This window comes from Coregonus lavaretus, assembly GCF_964263955.1.
Source record: "Coregonus lavaretus genome assembly, contig: HAP1_SCAFFOLD_3020, whole genome shotgun sequence".
Lineage (NCBI taxonomy): Eukaryota > Metazoa > Chordata > Actinopteri > Salmoniformes > Salmonidae > Coregonus > Coregonus lavaretus.
The window spans coordinates 1-14,764 of record NW_028164248.1 but is presented as its reverse complement, the minus strand read 5'-3'; the positions used below and the strand labels follow the sequence as shown (position 1 = coordinate 14,764).

Sequence of the window (14,764 nt, the reverse complement as noted above, 5' to 3'; positions counted from 1 at the left end):
TGTAGGTTATTAGGCCAGTGAATGAGATCATCTAACTGGAAACATAAGCTGAGGCTTTTGCATCAGGGATACATTATTGTAGAGGGGCACATGGACCTGATTACGTATCTAAAAAAGTTTACACGTTGTTCTCTGTTTGGCATGGGCTATTATTCATTCATCAGTACCTGTAGCTGAAACCAACACATCAGAACTACAATCTATCAAAGTAAATGAAAGACGCCCCACCAGACAGGGAAAACACCCAGACACTGTTTCTATTATGCTAGCCGTGTGTTGCTAACAAAGAGGGAGTGTGCTGTGCAAAACGTCTCACTGTCCTGCTCTGCATATCTTAACCCACCTCCCCTCCATCTTACCACCCCAACCATGGTCGCCCACAGCTACAGAACCTGACGACCCGGTCCTGTCTCAGCCTGCCCAGACAGAGCTCAATAGGCAGGGAGACAGTAACTTTCACGAGTTTCGCTGACAGAACCGGACTGATTGGAGGCAGATTGATTTACGGATCGGGCTGTGTCTTTGGACCTCTAGGTTATGAGTCCATAAACTGAAACCTTGACTTGTGTTGTCACCATGGCCTGGTTTGACATAGCAGCCAAAAAGCTGGGTTTCCCAACTATCGAGCTGTTTGTCAAGGTAAGAGTTGAGCTTAAAGTATGGAGGAATGCTGGTGGCACTGTTGTTGCTGCTGCTGGTGCTGGTGCTGCTGGTGGTGCTGTTGTTGCTGCTGGTGGTGCTGGTGCTGCTGGTGCTGGTTCTGCTGGTGGTACTGTTGTTGCTGCTGCTGGTGCTGGTGCTGCTGGTGGTGCTGTTGTTGCAGCTGATGGTGCTGGTGCTGCTGGTGGTGGTGTTGTTGCTGCTGATGGTGCTGGTGCCGCTGGTGGTGCTGTTGTTGCTGCTGCTGGTTCTGCTGCTGGTGCTGTTTTTGTTGTTGATCTCTCAGGTTTGTTGAGGACCTCTAGTGGCAAGAGAACATCAGGGCCGAATCAGCTTGTGTGGGAGTGTGTTTTACCAGACAGGGAACAATGACCAGGGCATTTGTGATTGGGGCCTGTTGTATGTGTGTATTTGAACTGTGTGTATATGAGTTGGACTGAACCCTTTGTGTGTCTCCTACTTAGGCTGGCAGTGATGGTGAGAGCATCGGGAACTGTCCGTTCTCCCAGCGCCTCTTCATGATCCTGTGGCTGAAGGGAGTCATCTTCAACGTCACCACAGTCGATCTCAAAAGGTATGGATCATCGCATCGGCAAATACATCCATCAATCAATCAATTGTGTTCTATATCAAGATCAAGTCGATTTGACGTACTTTCTTAAGACATTCAACCATTAATGCTGGATGATGCTAATGGAAGTACCCTGACCCAGGAACCTTGTAATAACCCTGTAAGAACCCTGCAATAATGTGTTACCCAGGAAACCGTCGGACCTGCAGGACCTGGCCCCGGGGACCAACCCTCCGTTCGTCACGTTTAACGGGGAGGTGAAGGTCGACGTCAACAAGATAGAAGAGTTCCTGGAGGAAAAACTCACGCCACCACGGTACACACCCACCACTTCCTGTCTATTGCCTGTCAATCAAACTACCACTTCCTGGATTCAACTGACCAATCCTGATGTCTGATATATCTTCCTCTTTCTCAGGTACCCCAAGTTGGCGACTAAACACCCAGAGTCAAACACTGCAGGTATAGATGTGTTCTCCAAGTTCTCTGCCTACATCAAGAACCCCCGCAAAGATACCAACGACGGTAAGGCTTGTGTTTGTGTGTGTGTTTGTGTGTGCGTGTGTGCATGTTTGTGTGTACTGCGTGTCTCTGACTGTGATTACAATGTATGTCTGTGTGTGTGCATCTCTGTCTGTCTGTGTTCACTCACTGCATACCGTGTGTGTGTGTGTGTGTGTGTGTGTGTGTGTGTGTGTGTGTGTGTGTGTGTGTGTGTGTGTGTGTGTGTGTGTGTGTGTGTGTGTGTGTGTGTGTGTGTGTGTGTGTGTAGGCCTGGAGAAGGCCCTGTTGAAGTCTCTGAGGCGGTTGGATGAATTTCTGAGGACCCCCCTGCCGGAGGAGATCGATGCCAACAGCATAGACGACCCTCAGGAGTCCACACGCTGCTTCCTGGACGGACCTGACCTCACTCTGGCAGACTGCAACCTGCTGCCCAAACTACACATTATAAAGGTACTGCTGCCCAAACTACACATTATAAAGGTACTGCTGCCCAAACGACACATTATAAAGGTACTGCTGCCCAAACTACACATTATAAAGGTACTGCTGCCCAAACTACACATTATAAAGGTACTGCTGCCCGAACTACACATTATAAAGGTACTGCTGCCCAAACTACACATTATAAAGGTACTGCTGCCCAAACTAAACATTATAAAGGTACTGCTGCCCAAACTACACATTATAAAGGTACTGCTGCCCAAACGACACATTATAAAGGTACTGCTGCCCAAACTACACATTATAAAGGTACTGCTGCCCAAACTACACATTATAAAGGTACTACTTTAATTACTTATATCCTCTAAATCCTCACATCAACACTGACCTCTATCACTGATCCATATGAGTTATGCTTTGTTTCTCTCAAAGTGATTCCCATGTTTAGGCTACTTCCTGGTCTGTTTCATGACATCACCTGTGTCTCTGTCCTGTCCCAGGTGGTGGCCAGGAAGTACCGTGGCTTTGAGATCCCGGCGGAGATGGCGGGGGTGTGGCGCTATCTGAACCACGCCTACAAGAGGGAAGAGTTTACCAACACCTGTCCTGTCGAGCGTGAGATCGAATTCGCCTACATAGATGTGGCCAAACGAATCAAATAGCAAGAGACTGAGAAGGCCCAATCCCAAATTGCATGTTTGTGTGTGTGTGTGTCTTTGTGCACTCCCCGGTTGGGTTGCACGGCGCTCATATGTATTGTCATGCCTGCTGTGAATCTAAGACCACTAGACAGAGAGGTCTGCATCCATTTCACATCCAGTCCTTTGGACCAAAGCCCTCTGTAGTGCACTATAATATAGGGTGTCATTTAAGACACAAACACTGTTAGAAACCTAGAGTACTAACTCTAACAACACATAGTACTATCTACTAACACTGCAACATTGTAAAACTGTCCTAAAGCAGCCATAAGCATTCATTAGATTGTTATAACCTCTGTGTCTCGGAGGTATAGCAGAGCACAGGTAGACACGCCATACTTATTATATGAATATGCAACACTTTGGCCTTGACCACAGTATTAACCTATATATAGAAATGAACATACATATACTTTATAAATTCACTTTTCTTTAGTTTCTCCTCTGTCTAATTTTGGCTATCTATGGGTGAATAATAATCAATAGTAAAAAAGGTCTGACTGTTTTCTACTTGTATGCTTTGTAAAAGCAAAATGTATGTGTACTCACGGCATGTTGTTACCAATGAAAAACATTATTTTAATCTCATAAATCTGCATTGATATCGTTTTATATATAATTCTATTGACCATAGGATGATTGTGGGTGGGGCTTTCTGTTGAGAAGCTCCCCTGATTGGGCCTTCCTGAACATACAGGTTGAATCGGAAGCCATTTTGATTGTGGCGGAAGTGTGTACTGTATCTCTCTATGCAGCAAACAAATTCTGACACAACCCTGTGCACTCGCCTTATAATCCTCACCAGAGGAGACTTTATTAAACTGATTTCAGAACAGTGATATGTCTTTGATATGTTTGCTACCTTGTTTTGTGTATCTTTTGATGTATGACAACTTCTGACAGACTTTTGAATTTGGGATGAACTTCCCCTTTAAACCTCAATAACCCAGTCACCCACAGTCACCAAGGCAACGATACAACTGACTCTTCTGTGGAACCCGAAACTTAAAAGCCCTAATATCAACAAGTGCAGTTTACAGTGCCACCATGGGTTACCATGGGGACATCCTCTCCAGGAATTCTAGAGTTTTGCAAGAAGTGTGTAAATCTCTTATGTAAATCTCTACCACCAATATAAGCGGTCCAGTAACATCACATTATACAACCAATGTGTACATAGCCTTTGAGGCAATCGTCTGAGCTTTGCGATGATGCCACGAACCCTTTCAAATTATCTTGTGAGCGACTCAAAAAACAGCAATAAATCTGCCCTCAACCTCGTCTTTAGCAGCCAACTGCACACAGTTCCAGTCATTTTGGTAATTTTGGACATATTGGTCATTTCATAATGAACAACTGAGAGAGCGAGAGAGAGAGAGGGATCTGTAGAAAAATAAACGTGTCTTTATTGTCGTATAGTTTTATCATGTTTGGGTCGTCTTTATTAGAGATCACACACAGCGCTTTCTCTTCTATAAAGGGTTAACAGACTTTCGTGCACATAGGCACAAGTACACACGTCGATGGTGGGGCAATCTGATTGGTCAGTACTGTTATTGATGAGCCAATGAAAAGGTCAATGGTGGCGCCGGGCCTCCAATGCCTCGCCGCGTTGGTTGCCTAGTGCCCGGTGTAGGGTGGGGGTAGGATGGGGTGAACGTCGGTTTGGAGGGTACCATGGATGTTTACAGGGGTCTGTGGAGGATCAGTTTTGGGAGCAGTACTTCCAGAAACACACTGTTGGAGAGAAAGAGAACGAGATTATAAAGTTGAAATAACTTCAAATATTAACAAATATGACAAGACAGGAAACCAGTGACAAACACTTCCTAATTGACTTTTGACCCCTTGCTGTCACCTCTCTTGTTGCTGGGCTTCTTGGGTTGCGGTGGCAGGGACTTCTTGAAGTTTCGGCCACTCAGGCTGCTGGGGTCTATTCCGTCAGTGCTGGGACGGGATGCAGTGACGTTACCTCCAACATCCACAGGAGGCACTGTGGTGGTTTTCACTGTATCTGCCGCAGCTACCTTCAGTACAGGAATAGATGAAGCCACACTTCAGTTTCAAGCAGGCAGGAGGATCCTTTCAAATGATGTATCACAGGTACAGTATTTAATACTTAATAAAGGAGAAGTTCAGGTTTACAACTTATTGTAAGATGGTTCCTCAACCTGAAAGTAGTCTACGGGCGAAGAGAAACTGCATTACAAACATCAGCTAACTTTAGCCAATCGCTAACTAGCGATCAATGGACGTAATGGGGCAACAGTGCAATGTAAAAAAAAAGGGAGCCAAATCACCTTTAATGTAACATTTCAATGTTGAGTTGATTTGGTCATACAATTTTGAAAATGTAATGGTTGCTCCTATCACTCCCATTGATTTCAATACTTTCTAAAACACATTCTGGTGTGAAAGTAACTATTCTATCCCAAGGCAGGTAGGAATATCATAAACACAAACAGCATTGATTTACCGCTTTCTTCTTCTTTCCTGAATTTCTGCCGTTTGCTGACCCTCTGGGCATTATGGTCATCCGTGTGCTCCGGGTGCTGTTGATCGTCCTGCTGAGTTCCTCCAGCGCCGACAGCATCTTCAGGATCTGGGCTCGTCTACCTGGGCTGCTCGTCACTGGATTCATCTTCAATCGTCTATTCAGACTGCTGGTGGGTGTGGATGTCTTTTCTCGACCAACAGGGATGGTGGTCATCAGTATGGTCTTCAGTAGTTTTGAAGTGTTGACCGTTGATGGTTCCTCTCTCTCTTGCACAATTGAGTCGCCCATAGCTGGACCTGGTAGCTGTATGTCTCCTGAAAGACAACATTACAGACACACATGAACATTCTGTGGTCTGCAGCACAGGAGGTTGGTGGCACCTTAATTGGGAAGGATGGGCTCGTGGTAATGGCTGGAGCGGAATTGGTGAAATGGTATCAAATATATGGTTTCTATGTGTTTGATGCCATTCCATTTGCTCCGTTCCAGCCATTATTATGAGCCGTCCTCCCATCAGCAGCCTCCACTGGTCTGCAGTGTCATATCCAACACCTGGCAGAATGCCATCCTCATTATATAATGCCTCTCATAATGATTCAGGATGATGACGCATTTCCCTTTCTCAGCTTTCTATCTGTCCCTGTCTTCAGAGGGTCACTCTGTCAGCTGAGCCGTATTGTTATGTGGCCACCAAAATACCCTCTGAACGTCATACACGCCCCTGACGTCACAACGGTCCCATAGCAACGCCATGGAATCCCCACGTACCAATGTCAGCTAGTGTCGGAGTTGAGAGTGGACACGAGCGGCTTTGTGTGTGTGTGTGTGTGTGTGTGTGCTTGCTTGCATTTGTTTGTGTGTGTGTGTGTGTGTGTGCTTGCTTGCTTGCATTTTTTGTGTGTGTGTGTACATACCCCACAGGATAATTCAGCATTGTGTGGGCGAGGAAAGTCTATTCTAGGCAGAGAGGAGTGTGAGCAACAAATTCTTCATCTATTCTCCCTGAATACTTTCATTCAGCCATCTTCATCCTTAACCATGATGTGTCCATCCTTCTCTTCCTTCACCTTCTCTGTCCCATCCCATCACTCTCTCCCTTCAGCCACTCAATCTCAGCATTCCTTCCTACTCCCTCCTTCCATTCTCTTCCATCCTTTCTCTCCATCATATGTTCCCTCCATGTTCCCTTTATACCTCGACTCTGACCCATCTCCCTCCCTCCCTCCCTCCCTCCCTCCCTCCCTCCCTCCCTCCCTCCCTCCCTCCCTCCCTCCCTCCCTCCCTCCCTCCCTCCCTCCCTCCCTCCTTACCTCCTTACCTCCTTACCTCTGTCAGTGAGCAGGGTGGGGGCTGTGTCCACTCCAGCCCACAGAGTCACCAGCACCATCAGGACTCCCACCAACAGGACCACAGATACTTTCTGCATGACTGCACCTTTTTACCGGAACTTCTGACCGTTTCTGAACCAATTCTGACCGCAGCTTCTGGGCTTCAACCACAAGTACTGGTCTGGTTCTAAAGCTTAGGTCTTCGGGTACCAACAAGGTCTCGTTTTAGTCTCAAAGAGCTGAGTTAGCTCTGTCGTCTCCTCGTCTTCTTTAGCTACACGTTGAGATAACCTGTATGTCTCCTGGTGGTCAGTGTTCAGACAATCGTTTGGGTGTCCGTTAGTCTTCTTGTCCAAGTCTGTTTCTTTATTTCTGTCTCTGAAGCCACTCAAACTCGTTTGTCGTACACACACTTGTCGTTCAGCACCGATGCGCCTCTGTGAAGAAGGCTTGTCGAGAGTGTGTGTGTGCAGAGGTGCGTGTGCGAATTACGCTCTTGTCGTTTCTAACTGTAGACCTGTCCCATCCTCTCTTTATAAACCCAACGGTTCCTTCATGACGGGCCAAACCAACACCTCGTCATTGCCCAATGAGGGGGCTGCTAATTTCTTGTGATCCCGCCCGCTCCTTCCTTTAGCGGCGTGATGACATTTGGCGTGTTTGGCGTCAGGCTCGCCATTGTGTGTGTTTGCGAGTGTGTGTGTGTCAGCGCGTCGCCCCGCTGTATAAGCAGTGATAAGATTCCTCTTAATGTGTTTGCTCAGGGGCCCACAGAGAAAGGCCCTCTGACGCAGGAGGGCCAAAAGCCTGTCTCCAACACAAAGTTGGCCCAGGCCACACACACACACACACACAATGAAAACGTTGCAGACTCAGAAACACACACACACACACTGTTAATAATAGACATGAATTGATAAAGGCAAACATGCTCGAAAATACTACACACTATTTGTTTGCAAAGGGCAGAGGTTAGCTTGAATCTGGCCAACAGACCCTCACGCACAAATAAACACTCACACACAGCATCACCAAACACACCCACCCACACACACATATAATCATCAGATGCAGACAGACAGTGTTGTGTGATGCACCTCAAAGGGAGATGCAGTCAAAGAGAGTAATGTTCAGTCTATAAAATAGTTTTTTTTCGGCCTGTCACTAAGCTTAATCACACAGGAAGATGACGGTGTACTGGACACACTGATTGTCCTACGCTGTGATGTCAGAAAGGCGTTTTGAAATGACGGGTGAGGAGAGAAGAGGGGGAGTTGAAAGAGGAGAGGAGGAGGGAGAGGGGGAGTTGAAAGAGGAGAGGAGATGGGAGAGGGGTAGTTGAAAAGGGAGAGGAGGAGGGAGAGGAGAGGAGAATGGATAGAGGAGAGGAAAAGGGTGAGTTGAAAGAGGAGAGGAGTGCGGAGAGGAGAAGGGAGATTGGAGAGGAGGAGTTGAAAGACATGGGCATGGGAATACTGGATGTTGTGGATGACACTGGTGACAGGGCTGAGGAGTGATGTTGTGGAGATGACACTGGTGAAAGGGCTGAGGAGTGATGTTGTGGAGATGACACTGGTGACAGGGCTGAGGAGTGATGTTGTGGAGATGACACTGGTGACAGGGCTAAGGAGTGATGTTGTCGAGATGACACTGGTGACAGGGCTGAGGAGTGATGTTGCATTCGGAATGTATTCAGACCCCTTGACTTTTTCCACATTTTGTTACGTTACAGCTTTATTCTAAAACAGATTAAATTGTTTTTTTCCCTCATCAATCTACACACAATACCCCATAATGACAAAGCAAAACTGGATATTAGAATTTTTTGCAGTATTCAGACCCTTTACTCAGTACTTTGTTGAAGCACCTTTGGCAGTGATTACAGCCTTGAGTCTTCTTGGGTATGACGCTACAAGCTTGGCATACCTGTATTTGGGGAGTTTCTCCCATTCTTCTCTGCAGATCTTCTCAAGCTCTGTCAGGTTGGATGGGGAGCGTCGCTGCACAGCTATTTTCAGGTCCCTCCAGAGATGTTCGATCGGGTTCAAGTCCGGGCTCTGGCTGGGCCACTCATGGACATTCAGAGACTTGTCCCGAAGCCACTCCTGCATTGTCTTGGCTGTGTGCTTAGGGTCGTTGTCCTGTTGGAAGGTGAACCTTCGCCCCAGTCTGAGGCCCTGAGCGCTTTGGAGCAGGTTTTCACCAAGGATCTCTCTGTACATTGCTCCGTTCATCTTGCCCTCTTGTTCACTAGTTTCCCAGTCCCTGCCGCTGAAACACATCCCCCACAGCATGATGCTGCCACCACCATGCTTCACCGTAGGGATGGTGCCAGGTTTCCTCCAGACATGACGCTTGGCATTCAGGCCAAACAGTTCAATCTTTGTTTCATCAGACCAGAGAATCTTGTTTCTCATGGTCTGAGAGTCTTTAGGTGCCTTTTGGTCAACTCCAAGCGGGCTGTCATGTGCCTTTTACTGAGGAGTGGCTTCCGTCTGGCCACTCTACCATAAAGGCCTGATTGGTGGAGTGCTGCAGAGATGGTTGTCCTTCTGGAAGGTTCTCCCATCTCCACAGAGGAACTCTGGAGCTCTTTAAGAGTGACCATCGGGTTCTTGGTCACCTCCCTGACCAAGGCCCTTCTCCCCCAATTGCTCAGTTTGGCCAGGCGGCCAGCTCTAGGAAGAATCTTGGTGGTTCCAAACTTCTTCCATTTAAGAATGATGGAGGCCACTGTGTTCTTGGGCACATTCAATGCTGCAGAAATGTTTTGGTACCCTTCCCCAGATCTGTGCCGCGACACAATCCTGTCTCGGAGCTCTACGGACAATTCCTTCGTTCTCATGGCTTGGTTTTTGCTCTGACATGCACTGTCAACTGTGGGACCTTATATAGACAGGTGTGTGCCTTTCCAAATCATGTCCAATCAATTGAATTTACCACATTGCTCTGCAATCAAGTTGTAGAAACATCTCAAGGATGATCAATGGAAACAGGATGGACCTGAGCTCAATTTCGAGTCTCATAGCAAAGGGTCTGAATACCTATGTAAAAAGGTATTTTTGTTTATTTGTTAAATTTTTATTTATTTTTTCTAAAAACCTGTTTTCGCTTTGTCATTGTGGGGTATTTTGTGTAGATTGATGAGAAAAAAAATTATTTAATCAATTTTAGAATAAAGCTGTAATGTAACAAAATGTGGAAAAAGTCAACGGGTCTGAATACTTTCCGAATGGACTGTGTGTGTGTGTGTGTATGCTCATGTGTGCATGCGTGCGTTTGTTTGTTTGTGTGTGTGTGTGTGTGTGTGATTTGTGGTTTAGACTTGTTGCTGGGAGGAGAACATCCAAACTGAGAGCATCCAGCTATTCACTACTCTCTCTCTCTCTGTCTGAACGGAGTCTCTGGACCGAGACAGGGTATGTGTGTGTGCGCGTATGTGTGTGTGTGGTGAATGAGGGACGGTGTGTTCCTTTCCTATCCATTCATCATTCCTGATGGTCCTAAAAATCCAGTCTGTCTGTCTCTCTTTCTCTCTTTATATCTCTGTCCGTCTCTACGTCCGTCTGTGTGTCTTTCTTTCTCCCTGTGACGGTCTGTCTGTCCGTCTGTCTGTCTGTCTTCATCTCTCTCTGTCCCTCTCTGGCTCAGCCTCTTTATTTGTCAGTCTGGGTCAGAGCCTCTTCTAAAGGACTCAAATGTCAAATCTAATCTGTCTCTGGCTGGTTGTCAGAGGCAGTACTAATTACTGATGACTAATCTACCATGAGTAATGCGTTAACTCAACATTTCCGCACCTCTCTCTCTCTTTTTGACGCCTATTTCCCCAGAAGACCAAAGATTCTTTAAATGCTGATAATATTCAATGGCAAATTGTTCTGTAACTTTTATGCACTTACCATTTCATTATATTCTAATTACTATATGAATCAGGGGCGCAACTTCCACTGGGGACGGGGTGACATGTCCCCCCCACATTCAGAAATAGCATTTTTGTCTCCCTCAGTTTTATTATTGGAATGTGATACAAAACGAGGCAACGGTGTGCTTTAGGACCATGCGTACGCCTCAGAGCGGTCGGGTAGGCTGTTTGGAATGTTCATCTGACTGGATAAAAAAAATATATATATATATACATATTATGTCCCCCCACTTCTAAAGCCAAAGTTGCGCCCCTGATATGAATATGGTGCTGTAAGGTAAAGCATAAGAAGGAGACTTTATAGTGGGATCTCTCTCTCTGCTGTTACACCCTGAGGCCACTGAGGGGCAGTGTTGCTCCTCCACAGGACGACAGCAGGTGCCTCCACTGCAGGGGGCTCCATCTCCGGTCCTGGAGAGCAACTGTGTGTCGAGTTGCGTTAGCTTCCCAAGATAATGCCTAGAGATTTAGCTCAGCAGGCTTATAAAAAAGAAAGATACAGAGTCATACTCTGTTTTAAGCCCCCAAATAGGGACATTTTGTTTCAAAGTGAGCATAGCTGACAACATTTCCACCATTGCTTTTGCTCACTTTCTTTGTCAAGCTTCACTTGTAGGTGGTACAGAGATCTGTGTACAGCCTCTCTTTCTGCATTAGTGTTGAATCTAACATGTTCTAAAGTGTTACGAGGGGAATGATTAGAGAAATAGTGGACACCGAGGGGAAAATGAGAGGATGGAGTGAGTGACGGAGAGGAAGAAGAGAGGACCCGAGGGAATGAGGTGAGAGAGGAACTAGGGAGGGATAAAGGAGTGTAAGGGAAGAGACAGGATGGACAGATGAGGAGAGGGAGGTAGGGAAGGTCAGGGCCGAGAAGAGAAGAGAGAAAAAGAAAAGAGCGATTTGTTTTCAGTGAAACGTGAGCGTTCTCCCCCACTTAGCAGCGCCGCAGCCCTACAGCGGAATCTATTACCATGTGTCAGGGTGAAACCAGAGACTGGGAAACACAATAAGGGCAAGACCTGAAGGTTTGTGTGTGTGTGTGTGTGTTCGTGTGTGTGTGTACACACGTGTGCTGTGTGTGTGTTGAGTGTGCGCTGTGATTGAATGGACATTACTCTATGATCGTGTGTGTGTGACTCCTTGATTGTGTGTTTGTGTGTGTGTGTGTGTGTGTGTGTGTGTGTGTGTGTGTATACTATATGTTAATAGTGTGAGTGATAGAATCAGCTGTTCATACTGCAGGGATAAAAGCTTTTAGACTGATGGAAAGTGATGGAATGGAAAGCAAAGCAGTTTGGGACGATTTAGTCTGAGAGTGATGTGTGTATCATTATCTGAGTGTGTGTGTGTGTGTGTGTGTGTGTGTGTGTGTGTGTGTGCTCTGAGGGCAGCCCAGTTGTCACTCTACACCCCGTGGATGCTGTGGCTCACCAGAGGCCAGTGTGGTTCACAGGGGTTTGGAAACCTCTAACCACAGTGTGTGTGTGTGTGTGTGTGTGTGTGTGTGTGTGTGTGTGTGTGTGTGTGTGTGTGTGTGTGTGTGTGTCTGTCTGTCTGTGTGTGTGTGTGTCTGTGTCTGTGTCTGTGTGTGTGTGTGTCCAGTGTGGTTCGAATCACAGCCGCAGGCCACCGGCCTTCTCTGACACGGTGTAGGATGGAGCCAACAGACCAGGAACACCAGCCTGCCTGCCTTCTCCCTTGCCTACAGACAGCCACTGATATAGCTGTCTAGCATGGTTTGGGAAACTAGCTACTCCAGACTCCATGATAATGAAGGAAACTATCAGGGAAGAACAGAAGGATAATGAGAGCATATGAAAAGAGGTAAGACAGAGAAAATGTAAGAGATTGGAGGAGGAGAAGAGATAGAGATGAGTGGAGAGAGAAAAGTTGAGAAGAGGAGAAGAGAGGAGAGATGAGAGGACAGATCAAGAGGAGGAGAGATAGAGAGGACAGATCGAGAAGAGAGGAGAGATAGAGAGAGGAGGAGAGATGAGAGGACAGATAGATAGAGAGGTGGGGAGAGGACTCCCCTGACATGCAGCTAGCTTGGAGATGTGTCGTGTCCTGAAGGATACGGAAAGGGACAATCCTGTGATCGCTGTCTATTAGCAGACACTAATGGTGGGTCCATCGATGGGTTGGGTAACACAATCGCCTGCTTTTTATTGCTAACTGCTGCACTCCCGCTAGCACATCAATCATTCTCGCACTCTCACCATCGCCCCCCGACGCACAACTCTAAATATTTAATCACCCACCCCCGAAAAAAGAGAAAATAAAGGAAAACAGAATGAAATGAGATGGAGAGCGAGAGAAAAGAGATTACCTCAGTTTATCCTCTCACACTGAACCACTTCTCTCTCTTTCTGTATCTCTAGTTTTCTCTTCCTGTTCTCTCACCATCTCATAGATACTGAAAGGGTGAAAAACTGTATGACCTTAAATTGGAGAAAGCAAACATTTATCTATTTGTATGTGTTCTGCTGAAAGTTAGAGTGCACAGCAAAATGTTCCACTATATCTGGTTCCATTATGAAACATGAAAGGATATCACGCACAGGCTTCAAATCTCCTCAAAATGAGTTGACTTTGACAAGCTCCCACCCACTTCACCCATCCACCCTCCTCTCCTCCTCTTCTCCTACTATCCTCCTACTCTCCTCCTCTCCTCCTCTCCTCTCCTCCTCTCCTCCTCCTCTCCTCCTCTCCTCCTCCCCTCCTCTCTCCTCCTCCTCTCCTCCTCTCCTCTCCTCCTCCCCTCCTCTTCCCTCATCCTCCTCTCCTCCTCTCCTCCTCCTTCCCTCCTCTCCCCTCCTCTGCCTCCTCTCGTGGTCAGCGGCTACCTGAGCTCTGGGTTCCAGTTGCAGCTGTAATTAAAGGGTATGTTACATCACACGGCGGGGTGTCGAATGTCAGGGGGGGTGAAACCCGACACACCTCCTCCCCCTCCTGCTCCCCAGCAGAACCCTGCTACCCCATTAACACGGATGAATTATACATACACACCCCCACCGTAGGGGGAGAGAGGGAGGATGAGAGGACAGGTGGGTGGGAAAGAGAAGGAGGGAAAGGGTGAGAACACTCTAGAACCTAAAAGGGTTATTTGGCTGTCCCCATAGGAGAACCCATTGAAGAACCCTTTTTGGTTCCAGGTAGAACCATTTTGGTTCCAGGTAAAATGCTTTTGAGTTCCATGTAGGACCCTTTCCACAGAGGGTTCTACATGGAACCCAAAAGAGTTCTACGTGGAACCAAAAAGGGTTCTCCCTGGAGCCAAAAAGGGTTCTCCTATGGGGACAGCCGAAGAACCCTTTTGGAACCCTTTTATCTAAGAGTGTAGAGGGAGAAAATAAAAGTTATGTGAGTGACACAGTCTATGGTGATGGGTAATGTACTCTAGCAGGGTGACAGGAGGGATAGGGAAAGAGAGATTGAGGGAGATAGAGGGGGAAGAGAACCCCTCTCTTCTTTTGCTCTCCATCCCATAATTATCTACAGGGTCGGAGGTCACAGCAAGACGGGTTACCATGACAATGACAGGCGATGTCTCGGGGGTGATGATGTCACAGTGGGACAGATCTGGTGTATCGATCGCCTCAGAGTCCTGCTGCAAAAATGACATTATACCACCGCTGCTGACATCTCTCTCTCTCTCTCTCTCTCTCTCTCTCTCTCTCTCTCTCTCTCTCTCTCTCTCTCTCTCTATCTCTGTATCTCTCACTCTCTCTCTCTATCTATCTCTATCTCTCTCTCTCTCTCTATCTCTGTATCTCTCTCTCTCTCCTCCTCTCTCTCTCTCTCTCTCTCTCTCTCTCTCTCTCTCCTCTCTCTCTCTCTCTCTCTCTCTATCTCTCTCTCTATCTCTGTATCTATCTCTGTCTCTCTCTCTCTCTCTCTCTCTCTCTCTCTCTCTCTCTCTCTCTCTCTCTCTCTGTATCTCTCTCTCTGTATCTCTCTCTCTCTCTCTCTCTCTGTATCTCTCACTCTCTCTATCTCTCTCTCTCTCTCTCTCTCTCTCTCTCTCTCTCTCTCTCTCTCTCTCTCTCTCTCTCTCTCTCTCTCTCTCTCTCTCTCTCTCTCTCTCTCTCTCTCTCTCTCCCCTCCTTCTCTCTTTTTCTCCATCTCTTCTCCTCT

At 46.9% G+C, this 14,764-nt stretch overlaps 1 protein-coding gene across 1 annotated transcript; it reads left to right on the top strand.

The window, feature by feature from the left end:
* The first annotated feature begins 379 nt into the window (after positions 1-379).
* Positions 380-3,722, top strand: LOC311117280 (chloride intracellular channel protein 4-like). The gene is made up of 6 exons (XM_084192251.1): positions 380-639; positions 1,125-1,234; positions 1,422-1,547; positions 1,650-1,756; positions 2,004-2,185; positions 2,677-3,722. The coding sequence occupies exons 1-6, from the start codon at positions 577-579 to the stop codon at positions 2,836-2,838; spliced, it is 750 nt and encodes a 249-aa protein (XP_084048377.1). The 5' UTR covers positions 380-576; the 3' UTR covers positions 2,839-3,722.
* Positions 3,723-14,764: the final 11,042 nt, after the last annotated feature.

Bases quoted from the DNA above. Each gene is read 5' to 3' on its own strand.
- LOC311117280 (XM_084192251.1), top strand. From the start codon at position 577: ATGGCCTGGTTTGACATAGCAGCCAAAAAGCTGGGTTTCCCAACTATC. The intron at 640-1,124 runs GTAAGAGTTGAG...TCTCCTACTTAG, and splicing joins CTATCGAGCTGTTTGTCAAG to GCTGGCAGTGATGGTGAGAG. The intron at 1,548-1,649 runs GTACACACCCAC...CCTCTTTCTCAG, and splicing joins GAAAAACTCACGCCACCACG to GTACCCCAAGTTGGCGACTA.